Source organism: Melanerpes formicivorus, unplaced genomic scaffold (assembly GCF_026170545.1).
Source record: "Melanerpes formicivorus ecotype bairdi unplaced genomic scaffold, bMelFor1.0.p_v2 SCAF_2, whole genome shotgun sequence".
Taxonomy (NCBI): domain Eukaryota; kingdom Metazoa; phylum Chordata; class Aves; order Piciformes; family Picidae; genus Melanerpes; species Melanerpes formicivorus.
Window position 1 is genome coordinate 34000338 of NW_027142354.1, and position 18530 is coordinate 34018867.

Consider the following 18530-nt stretch of genomic DNA (forward strand, 5'->3'; position numbering starts at 1 on the left):
GGCCACTCTGAAAAGCGGAATTTGGAAGCATTTCCTGTAATATGGCTGGCAATTACTTACTTGACTGAAGATCTGAGAAGGAGTAGAGTCTCTCTGAAAGACATACTGATTGTCTAAGCTGTAGAGAAAAACAGATAATTAACACTTCCATAGCATGCTTTTTCTTGAAAATGATCTACAAGATTGATTATGCAATGTGATATGCCTGTGAGATTATTAGGTAAGGCTAACAGCATCAGCATTAATCTGGTCATTTCATACATTCTGTAAATTATCATAACAATCCTAAATTTTTCTTGGTGTTATAATACTTCTTACTGTTTGGTGTTTTGTTGGTTTGGGGTTTTTTGTTGTTGGTTTTCTGGGTTTTTTTTGGGGAGGGTGTTTGTTTGTTTGTTTATGTTTTTGTTGTTTGTGTTTGGGGGTTGATAGGGGATTGTCTTTTTTGTTTGGTTGGTTGGTTTTTGTTTTGTTTTTTACTTTGGCACTTTACACTTAGTAATTTACTTTGGCCCTTATTACTAATTTTGAATGCTACTTATTAAGTCAGCAGTCTCAGATTTCATGTGACTGTAATTAATGCACACTACAGGTAGATACATATTTGCCCTTTAAAAACAATCATGCACAAAATTTTCCCAAAAATGGATAAATTATGATACTAAATCATATGTTATCACCTTGCCCCACAACAAATGCACACGATTTTATCCAAGACAAACAGCACCAAGGCAGGGTTAGCAAAAAAATGGGTAAGTGCTTTTTAATTTTATAATCCTACACATTCATAAGCTGCTAACATAACAGAAAATGTTGTCACATATATTAATCAAACCATAGGAATGTCAAACATCCAAGACTTCAAAAAAAATAAATAAATGTAGTAACTGAGATTAAAAGACTCCACATTAAAAGCATGGCATTGTGCCCTCTAAAGAGAAGGGTAGCTAGCAGTATTTCTGCCTGTATCACTCATTCAAATAAGGCTGAATGAGGTTTCCAATTAAGTTAATAGATAAGCACCAATAACTTCAATAGTACCAAAGAAAGAAAATATTATCACTCTGTGTTTTCCTTCTAGGCAGAATTAAGTTTAGAATGCTACCATATAGTCATAGGAAAAGAAAGTCAATAAACAGGTCCCTTGAGCTTAATTATGTCCATTTTAGTACCTCTTGATCCTTTTAGCATTTCTGCAAATTAATCAAAAATCTCGTAATGCAATAGGCAGTCCAATTTTATTTGTCAATCCCAGTCACTTCAGCTTTTTAGCTCTTAACTACATTTAAAATGTAGAGTGAAGAGATATTTATTTGACTCTGCTACAGTCACTTACTAGCTTAAAAACAATCCTGCCAGCAAGTCTGACTGAGTCTGGAGGAAAATTAGGCTCAATCCTCTTAAGACACCTGCATTCCTGCTTGTGGTCAAGCCAAGCTTCCTTCTGTTAGGATTTTTAAAACAAAGAGAAAGAAAAACTTGAATGTTATTTTACATACCATTTTTATATATATATACATACACATACATTATATATACTACATATATATATATATGACATATATACATATTTTAATGTGTAAATATACAAACATACTTCTTATAGACACATATTTCTATATATATACACACACACAAATATTTTTAGATATATATTTATTTACTTATTATACATAAATATGCACACAAACAAACATGCTCAGCCTTGCCATGGGCTGGACCTGTGTCAGGTTGCACCCATACTTGGAGGGGGCTGAAAAGAACCCAGCTCCCCAAACGGACAAAAGAAACCTGATCCAGGAGGGTTTCCCCCTCCCAGATAAGGGTCCCCTGGGTCAAAGGTCTACTCCACTCCTCCTTCTTGTCCAGTAAGCCTATTTAAAGAGGACTATTTTCTTGGTTCACTCTTCCCCACCCCCACTCAACAGCAGGGTCCCTGCCGATCCTGCTTCCCGAGTTACCATATGCCTCCATGTTGCTTTGAAACTTCTAAGGACTGCATCCAAATGCAATCCATTTGCATCAAGGGAATCCAATGCCAGCTGGGCCTGGTTTTGTATATTTTTTTTCTATTTACCCTTTTCCTTATACCTTTGTAACCTTCCCTATTACTCAAATACTATATATATTTTGTTTTAAATTATCTTTTTACTCCCAAACGAATTCCAGACTATTTATTTTGTGATTTTACCTCTCTTTTCTCCTGCTTAATTTGCTTTTACCCTACTGGGAAAAAGGGGGAAGAGGAAATCTAAATCTGTTCCTTTGGGGCTTTTGGACTCCAGGAAAAGCTTTAAACTACAACAATCCAGAACCACAGCAGCATGATAGTTGTTGAGCCAGACTTGGAGGAACAACTGCAGAGACAAAAGTCAGCTTTAAAGGACCAGGAAGGAGACCTTCCTTGGGTACCATTATCCACCAGCTGTGGCAGCCTTCAACAGCATCACTTCAGATGCTGGCTGCCAAAGAAACAGCAGCACAGTCTAAGACTGCAACTATGAGAAAAGCGTGGTGGAAAAAGACAGGCTGGGTTATCCACTCAAACCAATCCCATCATGCTACTTCCTCCTCTAATGTAATTAATTGTGCACTTGATATTATAGACACCAGAACCACAGTAGTGCAGGTTCAGGACACAACAATATCATCATAACGTTACCCCAGAATTTAGCTTTACCTTTAAGAAAACCTAAGAGAAACACAAACAAAAAAAATGCATGGTCAAGGTCCCAGTTCAGTTCCTTGCCAATACAAATCTTACTTCATTCTGCTACATGCTGCTGTCTGGCAACAGTTTGTACCATATTTTCTTAACATTGCTTTTTAAGAACAAAAGGAACATTTAAAGATAGGATTAAAACTGCAGAGAAATCTAGATGAAATAGCTTCATTTTTTGTCCCACGTCTCTTATACAAAGAATTTTCTTCATGAAACATCCTATAAATAGCATCATCAGCTTACTTCAAATTGGTATCATCCTTCCAGCTAGCTGAAAGTTTTATTAGATAAATAAAGAAGCTTTGATTCTCATTTCATTCCAGGAAGAAGACCAGAAGCTGCATACTTCACAAGATTGAGAGAACTAGAAGGGAAGCTGAAATTTCCTTTGTCTTAATTCCAAAAACACACACAACACTCTAGGCAAACATTCACCCAGCAATCAAGTTCACAGAGACCTTCAAGAGTCTTCATCACTTCACCAAAAATACAGCTGCTCTAAATCAGTGGTCAAGATTTCCATGCTGCAAAAACTACCCCAAAAATCACAATGGCAAATAATCCTCATGGCTGTCAGGAGTGGTGATGGCATTTTCAGAATTCAAACCAGGAATAGTGTCCCAGTTTGAAGTGGTCGCCCTTAAGAAAGCTACAAAGTTGCAGTCCTCCAGAAGGTAGAGCATCCAGGGGGTGTACCAGAATGTGTAATATTTGTATTTCTTCCCACAGATGCTGCATCTCTATAAATTTGGCAGCAAAGTTACTGTCTGTCTCTTTCTTCCTTTTCTCTTCCCTGAACATAGTGAACTACTTTATCTGGTGGGGGAGAAGGATGGTTCCTGTTTCATCTCTGGCCCTGAAAGGAAAACTAATTTTTACTGTGCAATATTGGCCTGTTTAGGTCTAACGCCAGGGACTAAGGGAAGGCAGTTTCAAGTCTGGCCAGCTTGAATCCAGTCTAGCAATGGGGGTGGGGGGGCAGCAGGATGGTGCTGCAGGACCTTGCATTTGGACTTGTTGAACCTCATGCTATTGTCATGAGCCCACCTCTCCAGACTGTCAAGGTCCCTCTGGATGGCATCCCTTCCCTCCAGCGTGTCTGCTGCACCACACAGCTTGATGTTGTCAGCAAACTTGCTAAGGCTGCACTCAATGCCACTGTCCATATCGCCAACAAAGATGTTAAACAAGACTGATCCCAGTACTGATCCCTGAGAGACTCCACTTGGACATGGACCCATTGACAGCCAATCTTTGGGTGCAGCTGTCAAGCCAGTTCTGTATCCACTGAATGGTCCATCCATCAAACCCATACTGCACCAGCTTGGAGACCAGGATGTGGTGTGGGACAACGTCAAAAGCTTTGCTCAGTTCCAGGTAAATGATGTCAGTTGCCACTAATGTTGTGACCTTGTCATAGAAGGCCACTAGGTTTGTCAGGTAGGATTTGCCCTTGGTGAAGCTGTGATGATTGTACCCAATCACCTCTTCATTATTCTTTTGCCTCAGCACTGCCTCCAGGAGGATCTGCTCCATGATGTTACCAGGCACAGAGGTGAGACTGACTGGCTTATAGTTCCTCAGGTCATCCCTCTTTCTGTTCTTGAAAATGGGGGTTATGTTTCCCCTTTTCCAGTCACTGGGGACCTCCCCAGACTGCCAGGACTTTTGGAATATGATGGAGAGTGGCCTAGCAACCTCATCTGCCAGTTCCCTCAGCACCCATGGGTGTATCCCATCGGGTCCCATGGACTTGAACACTTTAAGGTTCTTCAGATGGTCATGAACCTGATCATCACTCATCCTTCTTCCAGCCCCTGCCATTATCTTCCATTATTCTGGGAGTGTGACTGGAGCCCTTGCCAGTGAAGATTGAGGTAAAGAAGTCATTGAGAACGTCAGCCTTCTCCATGCCCCTCATTGCCAGCTCACTTGTTTCCTTTCTGAGGGGGCCCACACCTTCCCTAGTCTTCTTTTTACCATTAATATACCTATAGAAATTTTTACTGTTTCCCTTGATGTCCCTGGCTAGGTTTAATTCTAACTGACCTTTAGCTTTTCTAAGCAGGTCTCTTGCTGTTCAGGCAGCTTCCTTATATGCCCCCCATTCCAGCTGTCTTTTCTTCCACTCCTTTTAGCGTGCCCAGGAGCTCCTTGCTCATCCGGGCAGGTCTCCCAGCATTCTTTCCTGCTTTCTTCTTTGTGGGTATACTTCTCTCCTGGGCACAAAGAGGGTGATCCGTGAATACGGACCAGCTGTCCTGGCCCCTCTTCCCTCTAGGGCTTTGTCCCATGATCCTTTGGCCAGCAGATCCCTGAAGTGATCAAAGTCTTCATGCCTAAAATCCAAGGGTGCAAGCTTGGGATATGTCCTCCTAGTTGCCCTGAGGATCTCAAAAATCTATTGCTTCATGGTCACTGCAACCAAGGTTATCCCTGAGCCCCACATTGGTCACCAGCCCTTCCCTGTTGGTGAGAGCAAGGTCCAGCATAGCACCTTTTCTCGTTGGTTCCTCTACCATTTGGAGGAGGAAGTTATCATCTATGCATTCCAGGAACATTCTGGAATGCTGGTACCTAGCTGTGTTGTTCCTCCAGCAGATGTCAGGATGGTTGAAATCCCTATGAGGGCCAGGGCCTGTGAACATGAAGCCACTTCTATTTGCCTGTGGAGTGCCTCATCTGCTTGGTTCTGCTGGTCAGGTGGCCTGCAGCAGACCCCTACAGTAACATCACCTTCCCGTCTTTCTTTTAATGTTCACCCATATGCTCTCTTTCTCCTCTCAGAAGCCACCTTTATACCTTCAGTAAGACTGGAGCACCTTGTGTCCTGTCTACACACCCTGCTCATGCCAATTACTGAGTTAATTCAAAAGGAGCCCCTGGGATACCTCACAACCCCCTCACTGGGTTCCAACTGAGCTAATTCAAAAGGAATCCCTGGGGTACACCCAGTCACTATTTGCACTCTGTGTTAGCCTGCCTGCACCAATGGCCTGGCAGTCCCAGCTGTCTGACCACATCCACTCCCTCTCACGCCCCACTCACTAGGTTGAAAGTAGAGAACAGGCTGTTACCTCGCAGCTGGCAGTCTGAGAGCCTCTGCCAGGGTCACCGGAGTTTAAATTTCCCACAGCTTCTCTGGGAACACCCCCAGCCATGTCACCCTCTCAGGCAACGTTGCGAGAGCCTCCGAATTGGGTCTGGTCTCCTCTCCCCTCTCTCTTTCGGTCTCCCTGTCTCCAGGAGCCCTCTTTTCTCCTCTAAAGATCAAAAGATCATGGCACAGCACAGAGCTAGCCGGTGCTGATGCAGTTGCCTTGCAACTCGTGCACCTGCAACTTTTGTTTCAGAGGCGCTTTTATTAGGATTAGCAGACAAAGACTAACGTTTCCATAGCAAAGAAATGTCAGGATGACAAGATGAGGGAAAACTGATATATATTGAACTATCATAGAGTCAATAAGGTTGGGAAAGATCTCAAAGATCATCAAGTCCAACCTGTCACCCAAGACCTCATGACTAATAAACCATAGCACCAAGTGCCACATCCAATCCCCTCTTGAACACCTCCAGGGATGGTGACTCCACCACTTCCCTGGGCAGCCCATTGCAATGGCTAACAACTCTCTCAGTGAATAACTTTCTCCTCACCTAAGCCCAAACCTCCCCGGGTGCAGTTTGAGACTGTGTCCTCTTGTTCTGGCACTGATTGCCTGGGAGAAGAGACCAACCCCCTCCTGGCTACAACCTCCCTTCTCCCAGCTCTGAAAAGGCACAAACAAGGCACAAAGAGCTAGACACATCTTACCATGGCTCCAAAGATTTCAAAATGGTGTCAGGCATTCCCACTGCTCAACAGAGGACTGGTGGAGCCACAAACCCATGCCTGCTCCCCAGCTTACATACCAGTCAGCATCCGGTGATGTGCAGGCCCAGACATGCCCCCAGAGGCTGGGTTTGGAAAGCAAAGTTTTGCCCTATTGCCCAGTGTGTTACCTAACACCCCACTCTGTTTATCATAGTTGCCTAGCCAGTATCAGCCAGTTCGACCACTTCTGGTCAAATACAAACACAAATTAACCCATTCCTACCACATCTCTAGCACAGCTAGTTATAAAGATTTCAAAGGCTATTGCACATTTTTTTCTTAGGCTGCATTTAACTAGGAAAATTATTTCAGGTGACTACATTCAGCAGCTGTACCATTTATTCTATTTCATTCAGTGTTTTTTTTCCTGCTTTAGCTTTCAGCTACATGGGAGATTTGTGATTTCATTTCCTTCACCCAAGAAGGACACCAAGAAGGAATTAATCCAAATACATTTAGTGTCACATGCTGTCTGACAAATAAAAGTTAAGTATTTAGCACTGACTAGAATGATTCTTGTCTAGAAGAAACAAGGTGATGGTTGTAAATGTCCAGACATCATTCTCTGCAACATAATTATATTGGTATTTTTGTCCCACTTAAACTAAAGTTGTTCTTCGGAGTAAGCCTTTTTTTTTTTTTTCCCCCCTATATAAGTTTTTTTTCCCCCCTATATAAATGTTGCACAGAATTTTAAACATGCTAGAGGTTAAATCAAAATAATTAATAGGTTATCCAACCAGTAAAGCCCTAATGAGATTAAATATGCAGTACCACATAGCACCATTTGCCACTTTTTTTTTTTTTTTTGAGCTGTGTTCCCACGTGAGAGGAACAGTTTAAACATGCCTTTTGCAAAACAGCACTTTGGCTGAAACCAGTGCCAAAAAGGCATTAGTATGACTTCTCTGCAGAAGGAGCACTGGAACAGGGACTGCCATTCACTTCCTCCCAACTGTCCAGGGAGAGGGGGAAAAGCTCCAAATGCATTCAGTATCATGAAATTCAACAATATTTATTCTCATTACCAATACAACAAGGAGACGAATTACACAACAATACGAGACCAAAAAGATTTTGTTACTCTGGAGAGATTGATGAGTATATATTAGTCCCAGACTTCTCCATGTGTGGTTTTCTTAACTCTGTGTATCCTGGCTTTCATTCAAGGTTTTTATATCCCGCAACCGGCATGAGTATAAATACTACAGTGCAGAGGTACAGCCACCTGGTAGGACCCTTCTCCCTCTCTGTCAGGAAAGGTCTTTACATTTTGCAACAGGTGTGCTGTTTTTCCCCTTTTTAGAAATCAACACTATCAGAAGGAGGCAAAAATGCACAAGTGAACAGCACAGGGCAGTTCCCAGCCCTCCTCCTCCAGGTTTCATTTACCCTCAGTAACTCAGGAAGAGTATCCCTCCTTTTATCTCCTCCCAGATCATTGTCTCTCATATATCCCAAGTGCAATTCCTCAGGCTTTACCTAGGTGTGAAGGGTCAGCACCCATGCATCTCAGGAGACAGTGAAGCATCTAGCTGTTTACTGGTGACAGATTGAGTGTCTGCACCAGCACCATACAAACATCAATCAAGGCAATCATTGGATTTCACTCAGTAACACAGGCACAGGATCACCTCCTGCTAACCCAGGGCATGGATAGAGACTCCTCACATCTGTCTGCCAGGTCTTGCATATCTTTAGCTGAGTTGTTTTGCCAACGTGTGACCACTTCTGCACAGACATATGCAATCCCTGTCTCCCAACAGTCACTAACCCCATGAAAGATTCTAAACCAATGTTTATGAAAGTTCCAACTGCTCAAATTTCTAGATTTCTCAAAATTCTGCCTGAAATTACTCTCCCACTTATCAGGGATTACCACTAGTCCCCAGTCCATGGGATGCACCAAATTAATAAACATTGCCAAGGAGATGACAGCAATGATTAGAAGAAGCAGAACACAAGGTAACTCTATGTCTGGAGTGACATCCAGCCAACTTAACACTGCTAGAAGACAGCTTCGGGAAATTAGGTATCAACAACTGGGAAAGGGGCTACAACAGTGTCAAAGGGGGGCAAAAGTCAACAAGGTCAAACTGAAGAACAAACAAGCAAAATTTATAAAGGTCTGCATATACTTGATCCTAAAATCAGAGCTCAGATGAAAAAAAAAAAAAATCAACTCAAATAATCTTGCCATAACTTTCAGTCCCACTTTTCTAATAGATTTTGAAGTAAATTAATGTGGTAAAACGGAAAGAAAATGGCTTCAAATAATAAGAAAAAAAATGGAAAATTTGAGATTTGGCATAACTCCCTTGACATTTTCAGTATTTACATTATGGAGATTTCTTTAAACTAGAAATTCTAATTCCCATGTAATTTTGTTCAGGATTTCTGACACTGACCGCATATCTCCTTCAAGGATCACAATTCTCACAGTAAATTCCAAAAAGGAAATATCTTTCAAAAGACTATTTCTTATGCTGTAGGTTAGCCTAAATACAGCCTTCTGCAATCAACTGACACTTTAAATCAAATAAAGATTTTTACAGGATATTTGCAGGTTTTGGTAATCCTAACATAATAATCCTCTGCTGCATTTACTTTCAAGTTTTGGCAAAGTTCACTTTTATCCTAAACCTAACAAAGTTGGCAATGAAGTTGGTGAGGGGTTTGGAGCACAAGCCCTATGAGGAGAGACTGAGGGAGCTGGGGTTGCTTAGCCTGGAGAAGAGGAGGCTCAGGGGAGACCTTATTGCTGTCTACAACTACATTAAGGGAGGTTGTAGACAGGTGGAAGTTGGTCTCGTCTCCCAGGCAACCAGCAGCAGAACAAGAGGACACAGTCTCAGGCTGCACCAGGGGAGGTTCAGACTGGATGCTAGGAAGAAATTCTACACAGAGCGAGTGATTGCCCATTGGAATGGGCTGCCCAGGGAGGTGGTGGAGTCACTGTCATTGGAGGTGTTCAGGAGAAGACTTGATGGGGTGCTTGGTTGCATGGTTTAGTTGATTAGGTGGTGTTGGATTAGTTGATAGGTTGGACTCAATGATCTTGAAGGTCTCTTCCAACCTGGTCTATTCTATTCTAATTCAGCTGCTCAGATAATTTTTAATTTTTTAAGTTAGATTGTTATATACATTCTGATGTCAGAATACTCCAGAAAACTATTGTTTTAGACCTAAGTGTATAGAATTGTCCAACTCATTTAACATAAAAAAAAATAATTTTTGCAACTAGGTATAATTTTAAAATCCAACTCTACAATTTGTGTTTCACAGTTAACCTTAATTATAAAACTGAATAGTTCTGCCAACATTCACTTTTGGAACTGTGAAAGCTGTAATTTCATTTAATGCCCTGCTGTTTATTTTGTTCAGCAATTAGTTCAATTAGAAGTGCACATACTAATGAATTGCACTAAAGGTTCTGAGGCTAAGCTGTTGGACTGGCCAAGGAGAGCTTTGCTAACAGCTGCTATAAAACCAGAGCTGCACAGTAGTTCAGCCAACTTCTGGAAAGAAGTTCACTAGTGAAGGCTCATTGCTAAACTGGTTGCTAAGCTTGTCACTGCTGAGGCTCCAGGGGTTCAGCAGGGCCATGGCTGGCGCGGGGGTAGTCCCTTCCAGATGCAGTGGAGGCAGCTTTCTCCTGCAGGGGTGTGGTGTGGGCTGGTTCACCTGGAACAGGCTCTCAAGTGATTCCCCTGGTGCTGGCACCAGTAAGGAGTTTGCAGGACATTGTGACTGTCTGGGATACTCACAGGCAGTCTAGCAGAGCACAGATGGTGTTCTGGTTTGCCCTGGCGCTTGGCTTAACAGGGCTGTGGAGCAACAGGCAGTGACTTCTTTCTCCCGCAATTTGTCGGCCAGCATAGAAGTGGCTGGGTGTGGTTCTAGCTTTGTAAAGGGAGGGCACGCAGGCCACCTTTGGCTCACAGGTCTGCAGCTTTGTGCTTGCAGCGCACATGCTTAGAACTGCTGAAAGGCATTCAGGCAAGTTCTCCCCCGGGGCTTGGCTTCCCAGATCTCTGTCCCTGCAGGGCACAAGTAAGCAGCTTCTTCCTATCAGTGGGACTGGGGTACCATGCTAATCTGGCTGTAGGCTCAGTGCAGCTTATGTAAAAGACTCTTTGCTGGTTTCTGGGTAAACTGAGACACGACAGCACTTTCCAGGTAGCAAAGCTTCTGTCCAGACTGCAGACAAAGGCAGAATACATGCATGAGGGCAGAGCACGTACAAGGAGACAGAGCAGAAGCAGAGCAAAAGAGCAAGTTGTTGGGTTTCTCAGCTCTGGGCTGAGTAACCACTCCAGAAGGAAGGGGTAGTGAGGTTTGAGCAAAATATGTAGGGCTATGTTTTGGTAGCATCTGTGGCATAATTAGCCGTTGGAATGTGCTGCCTAGGGAGGTGGTGGAGTCACCATCCCTGGAGGTGTTCAAGAGGGGATTGGATGTGGCACTTGGTGTCATGGTTTATTAGTCATGAGGTCTTGGGTGACAGGTTGGACTTTATGATCTTTGAGGTCTTTTCCAACCTTATTGATTCTATGATTCTATAATTCTGGGCATAACACAGCCTTTACTACATATACTTACGTTGGAACAGGATCTTGCATTACACCTTGCAGATTTGCTTTTGTAGGTCACTGCCAGCACAATCTCATTTCACATCAGAGACTTGCCAAAAGGAGCTTTACCAATGACTCTCCTGGCAGATATTTGCTTTAAACTTGACATGCAAATATCTTAGTCTTTTATATTCTTTACAGTCATATTTTCCCTGTGATCACCCATAATAAATCTACCTGTGGCAGTATTAGTGACACTACAGTAAGCACCTAATGTACGCTGCATAACTTTTGCCATACAATGAATCAAAATGACGTATCTTCCTCCTTTCCCTCTCCATATGTTTTAATCCCAGAAAGAAGAGCTTTCTGAAATGCTGAGAACACTGCAGATTATGCCAAGGGAGAATTGCTTATAGAAGCACCATATGTGAAAAGATTATTTGAATGTCAAGAACTTGCAAGTTAAATTCATATACATTTAATAGAGTACCACCACTATTCTGTTTCAACCATTAATTGGTTTTCTTTATTTTTCTCTATTTAGAAGAGCAAACAAACAAATAAAAAAATTTAAAACACCTCACAAACCAGAAATCACCATCAAATGCTGAGAGGAACAGATTAACAATTCAAGGGTTCTGTAAGGGTCAGCTCTAGGGTCAGACTCAGCTCAGAGATTTATCCAGTCGGGTCTTAAAACCCTCGAAGTACACAGATTACACAAATGTCCTGGCTGGAGCCTGGCCGCAGTCAACTTCTTTGTTGCCCTCTAGGTGAAACAGCATTTTTTTTTTTAAGTGCCATGTGAACCTTTATTCTTTCCACTTAAGCCCATTGCCCTTCATCCTTCTGCCATGCAACACTGAAAAACCTGGCTTCACCTTCTTGAAAACCTCCTCAGAGATGCAGTTTTGCCCAAGGCTTTTTCTGCACATTCTTGACCTTTATGGTTACTGCAAAATTGATTTAAAGCCTTCAGTCTACAGCCTGAAAGCTTAAGAAATATTCACAGTATCACAGTATAACTAAGGTTGGAAAGGACCTCGAGGATCATTGAGTCCAACCTATCAACACAGACCCCATGACTAGACCATGGCACCAAGTGCCACGTCCAATCTCCTCTTGAACGCCTCCAGGGATGGCGACTCAACCACCTCCCTGGGCAGCCCATTCCAATGATGAATGACTCGCTCAGTGAAGAACTTCCTCCTCACCTCGCGTCTAAACCTCCCCTGGCACAGCTTGAGACTGTGTCCCCTTGTTCTGGTGCTGGTTGCCTGGGAGAAGAGACCAACCCCTTCCCGGCTACAACCACCTTTCAGGTAGTTGTAGAGGGCAATGAGGTCACCCCTGAGCCTCCTCCCTCTCTAACCAACCTTAGCCAAATACCACCCATTTCAGCTTAGTTTTGCCTTTTGTGCTGATTACAATCTTATATTTTTAGCTATAAAAATATTCAAGTAGAACAAGGCAGCATGTTTACACACACTGTCCATAACTACAAATAAGAAATTGCAGTGTGGAGGTGTGACAACATACAAAATGCGTGGAGACCCTGTAAAAAAGAAAAAAAGGTCTTCAGATGCTTGTTTTCATTAACACTTTACAGTTGATATTTTTCATCTTACCTGACAAGATTTACCACAGTATTTCGCAACCTTGCACTGAGAGCATCTGAGCAGATGTTCATGCCTGTTTAAAAAAAAAAAACAAACAGCTTTGAATTTATCCTTCCTACGTAACTGGCAATTTTCAAATATTCCAAGGCAAGAAAAATACCTGAAAAACAAGAGCAGACAAAACCACACCACTACACAAGGGGTAATTTTGCATGGTTATGTACAAAGTCAGATTCACATGTGGTTCAGCACCTCTGGGGCCACTTCGGATCACCAGAAAAGACTTTTTTTTGGCGCCACAGAGCTAAATCCATAAGGAGTTTGATTTTGTAGATAACATTATAGATGGAGCTGTGCAATATGGGTAGTTAATCTACTTGGTTTCTGTCTTTAGTCTTCTTTTACGCAAGTGTCAACATCTTAAGCAAGACCTTGCTGAGAACCTGCAGTTGTGACACCAAATTATAATTTTATAACACAGCATAAAGTTGACATGTCAACAGAAGTTTGTTCTAGAAAATTACTTCTGACTTGTGGACAGTGAGACCAAAATAAAAATTTACTTGAGGAGTGGGAATAAAAATTTACTTGAGGAGGGGGAATAAAAACTTAGCAAAAGCTTAGAAGAATAACTACCAGAGTTCACAGTTACATGAGTTAAGAAGCTATCACTGAAATTCTCTAAATTTTTAGACACTGAGGAATTATTAAATATGACAGTACACACAGAGCAGATCTTACATCTCAAATATATAAGCTCAAGTGAAGAGATTTACTTCAGATGAGTAGAAACATGACATAGATTTTTGAGCCTTTCTTATTTTCCTGTAGAAAATGCTAAACAAATTACATTATTCTGGTAGCACCAGGAAGTTTTTCCTTTGATTTTTTTTTAACACGCAAAGTTACTTACTATGGGCATTCATTAGGCTGGGAAAACAGTATACGCAACAATTAACTAGATTGTATGGATGGCATAAACCCCATTTACTTTTCCTCAGACATCCTCCTGGTCATCCCTCTGACCTTATCCAAGCACAGTGCCTGACTGGGCACCACTGTTTGTGGCTGGCCAGAGCTCAGTTACACCCAAGAAACTGTCACTGTGAGCTACTCCCTAGTCCCCCTTTCTCCATCCTTCTGCAAGGTAAGGAAGGAGGTATGCATCAGTCACACCACTTTCCCCCTCAAAAGGCAATTTTAGTAATGTAATTATTGCATTGCTATGGTGCTTTGCATTCATTGGCCTCAAATCTTATTACACAGATTAATTGAGCCTTCCAATTTAATTGGGAGATTGTGGCATTCCCACAGGAGATAACTAAGCATCTAACACAGCCCATTTTGAACTGCATAGGCAAGTTTAAATTATCAGATTAAAGGCCTTTTTCTGCAAGGTTCCCAGTGTCTGCACATCAGTACTAGGTGTGCTCTTTTTACTCTCACTTCCAAATCAAGCAACTAAAGGTGTAATATAATGGAGGAACACATATTTCTCATTCTAGATTAGAAGCTTACATCAGACTAATTTTGGAAAAAAATACAGTTCAGTGGAATAATTAGTGTAGACCAAAAAAAAAAAAATCCCAAACAAAAGCAAAACCAACTCTTTGGACCTGCTCATAGCATTGGCTATCAGAAACAGTCTGAGGTTTTACACATCTAAGTGCCAGGTTCTACACATGAGCCACAACAACCCCATGCAGCACTACAGGCTGGGGTCAGAGGGGCTGGAGAGTGGCCAGGCAGAAAGGGACCTGGGGGTACTGGTTGATAGTAGGCTGAACACGAGCCAGCAGTGTGCCCAGGTGGCCAAGAAGGCCAATGACATCCTGGCCTGGATCAGGAACAGTGTGGCCAGCAGGAGCAGGGAGGTCATTCTGCCCCTGTACTCTGCACTGGTTAGGCCACACCTCGAGTACTGTGTCCAGTTCTGGGCCCCTCAGCTTAGGAAAGATGTTGAGTTGCTGGAGTGTGTCCAGAGAAGGGCAACAAAGCTGGTGAGGGGTTTGGAGCACAAGCCCTATGAGGAGAGGCTGAGGGAGCTGGGGCTGCTTAGCCTGGAGAAAAGGAGGCTCAGAGGAGACCTTCTTGCTGTCTACAACTACCTGAAGGGAGGTTGTAGCCAGGTGGGGATTGGTCTCTTCTCCCCGGCAACCAGCACCAGAACAAGAGGACACAGTCACAAGCTGCACCAGGGGAGGTTTAGGTTGGATGTTAGGAAGAAGTTCTTCATAGAAAGAGTGATTGGCCATTGGAATGGGCTGCCCAGGGAGGTGATGGAGTCACCATCACTGGAGGTGTTTAGGAAGAGACTGGCTGGGGTGCTTGGTGCCATGGTTTAGTTGATTAGATAGTGTCAGATAATAGGTTGGACTCGATCTCAAAGGTCTTTTCCAACCTGGTTAATTCTATTCTAAACCCTTCTATACATGCTTGTATGATTGTAAACTATGCAAATTCTTCCTACTGAGACAGTTATTGACATCTTCTAATACTAAGCAGCACATTGTATCAAGGACAGAAAAAAATAATTTATAAGAAATCCACACCTTCTTTCTAAATATTTCACAATAAACAAAATAGATTAAAAGTTTTCTGAAGCTGTATCTTTAAATAGCAAAAGAAGATACTGTGAGAACTTTAACTTCTCTACCTATTGTTTTATTACCTTTAGAGTTTGCCAGTGAACCATCCACAATATGAAAGACAACAATCCGCTAAAAATCTGCCTGCTGATCTACAACAAAAAAGGAAAGCCAAGCACCTATAACTTCAGTTTGCTCTTCAGCTCTTCACATGCACAGCCACAGCCCTCAACATGGTTTCTCTGCAGCATGTCCTTGTTGTTCTTTTCACAGGCCTTTTTAGCTATTCCTTTTTTGGTAAAACAGTAATTGGACTTGCTGCCAGAAAGCACCAAACTCCTCCAGTACCCACCAAAGTTTCCATACTTTGTATCATTTGTCCCTAAGGGTTAAGGATGCTGCAGTAACACATATACATACAAAAATTTAAGGACCATCATTCAAAACTTAGTTTTTTTTCCCAAACTGACACTACCAGTCAGACTATCTGAATAAGGTGACTCCTTGCTGGCATTGTATAATGAATGAACTATCCACTCATCTTTGAGGATTTCTTTAAATGACAAGCAGATGTAGAATAGCAATTACAGAGCTGAACAGTAAAGCTACCGATTAAACTGTTGCTTTCTCTTCCAATCCTCTCCTGCCACTCAAATAAAATCTTTCACATTTATAGCATCTATGAATCTTGCTACATGACATTTTAAAAAGAGTGTGTTCTAAAACAATATAAAGAATTTAAGAATAACATTCATGTATTCACAGATATGGGATTCATGTTTATTAGAACATTTTAGAAACTTAGACAATTTGCCTAGTTTTTTCCTGTCTTCAATATTTTACTAATGTTATACACTTGATTGAAACAATTTTAAAGTCACTGTCAAATACTCCCATATATTTCTCATCACCTGTAAACGTTATCTGGAGATACTATCAGGTTACTTATAAGGTCTCTACTACATCCCACCCGATTTCATGCAAAAATGCATAGATTTTGACCTAATGCATTCAGTAGTACTTTAATCTCTGAAAAAAGTTCTGCTGCAACAGGGAAGGAAATAAAGATGCAGCAATTGAGAATAAATTACAGATTTTCAAATACTGCTTCAACAAGATTTTCCAAATGGCTACAACCCCTTATGAAACAAGCACAAGTGAGGATCTTGGCCTGCAAGGGAAAAAAAAGGGTCCATAAGAATAAAGCAAGCAGGGATCGTCATTTGTCCTCTAGCATGGTGTTAAAGTGAAGAATCTTTACTGTAAGGAATTTGATTATTACAAAATCTTTTCATCATTATCATCTAGAAACACCATTCATGGAGTAAGCTGTACCAAGGCATTCTGAGAAGTAAAAAAAATAAATCTGCATATATAGGTGGATGGATTGATATAGACAGGAGACAAAAGAAAACCTACACGATAGGGGGGGTTGGGGGCAAAAACCCACTAAGATAGGTGCACACACTCTCCCCAGGAAAATAACTTCTTTTCTTTTGGCTATTTTTAGTTTTCTTTTTATTAAAGGTATGAGAAGAGCAAAGCAATGCACAGATAGGCTGACAAAAAGTAGTGAGGAATCTGGGTCTATGGAAAACTGCTCCCAAGTATAAGTGGCAGCAAGAAAGCCTGAAAACACATGGCTAAAATCCTAACAAGAACATGCCAAGTCTGAAGGTTTGCCTGGACTGTCAGGCGCTACCAGAGCCACATCTGAACTCCCACAATGTGCAAAAAACATAGTATTAAAAAAAAACCCATAGTAAAATACTTCTGCTTGTCAGGGAAGGACCAAAAGCAAAACCAAAGCAAAAGCAAAACCAAAGCAAAATAAGATAAAATAACAACCAAATACAGTTAGACTACTTAGTTTATAATGAAAATGCATCCACACTTCTTTGCTGATTGCAGGTACATGACTTTCAGCCCTACACACATGATTGTCAGATATAACAGAACATGTGATTATCAGACTGTACTCAACACTCATTTCTGTGCAGTTTATTCACACTTCTGCTTCTGGCTGAGCTTGTAGGATAAAAGGGCAATCTCACACAAACCCTCTATTGCATTTTTGCTGTTGATATTGTTTTTCAGTTAATAATCCAGCCCTATAATACAAGGAGCAAAAGAGCATGTCATGTTGAACTAATTTCTTGAACAAATTCTTAGACTTTTGCAATTCAGTTGAACATGCCAAGTGCATAAATGCGTGTGTACTTCAGACCTGCCATAAAGTGAAAGTAATCAATACCTGCAATAACCAAACATGCCATTGTTTCAGTAATATGCTTCTGCCTTCTTATAATAAAAATAATGATGTGAGTAATAAACAACCATTTTACATTTTGTAGATTTCAGAGAAGAGGAATTACATTAAATGCAATTACAACTTACTTTCTTCATCTCTCTCCTAGCAGAAGCTGAGGCACATGGGCACCATGCACTGGAGGAGGGAGGTTTTGTCTTCAGCATAGCAAGAGCCATTCACAGCTCTGGGGAACAGGACAATGGGTGCTGGGAGCCAGGTGGTAACAATGTATGTCTTCTCAACATTCCAAATCCAAGTCCTTCGCAAACAACTACCCTCTGCAGCCAGAGAGGCATGCCCACAGCAGCTGTTCCCTGCACCTCTGGAGCCAGTGTGATGACTTGAGGCAGTTTGACAGGGTCAGGATTTCCCCCATCTCCTCTGCCAGATCCCTGGACAGGCTCTGCAACTGTGGATCAGCTGGCAGAGCAGAAGCTCCCATGTATCCCACACCCAGTGGCCTCTGGAATAAGGGTGACCAGTTTTTCTGCACTAAGGTTATTCTGTACACTGCTCCTAGGTCCCATGTAACCCTAAATAAATGGGTGTAAACGAGATTAAAACCAATAAAAACCTGTGCTCTTAAAATTCATGCAAAACCTTATTCTGCAGCTTGATTTTTCTTCTGAAGAATACCTGGTTTCGAAATTGTGAAAAATACTTTCTAAAAAAAACCTTTGTCATAGTCTATAATTATCTTTCAGTACAGTATCCTACTTTCTGACAATTTATGTTGTATTTTAATACATCCACATTTACTTTTACGTAGAAGCTAGTGTTTGGGTTCATGCAGTGCTAGCAGCACTGCTAAATTTTGGATTTTAAAAATGTTTATTTTTCAG

General features: G+C 41.7%; 1 protein-coding gene across 3 annotated transcripts in view; it reads right to left on the reverse strand.

Annotated features, from left to right (window-relative positions):
• Positions 1–18530, reverse strand: part of SMYD3 (SET and MYND domain containing 3) — a 451319-nt gene that overhangs the window by 380617 nt on the left and 52172 nt on the right. For 2 of the 3 annotated variants that reach the window (XM_068155709.1, XM_068155693.1), the window contains 3 exons: positions 12799–12862; positions 1337–1444; positions 61–118 (listed from right to left, as the gene is read on the reverse strand). In XM_068155709.1, coding sequence (XP_068011810.1) covers positions 61–118; positions 1337–1444; positions 12799–12862 — 230 coding nt within the window. Of the gene's footprint in view, positions 1–60; positions 119–1336; positions 1445–6533; positions 6631–12798; positions 12863–18530 lie in introns of those variants that run through there. The other variant, XM_068155702.1, reaches the window with a different exon arrangement.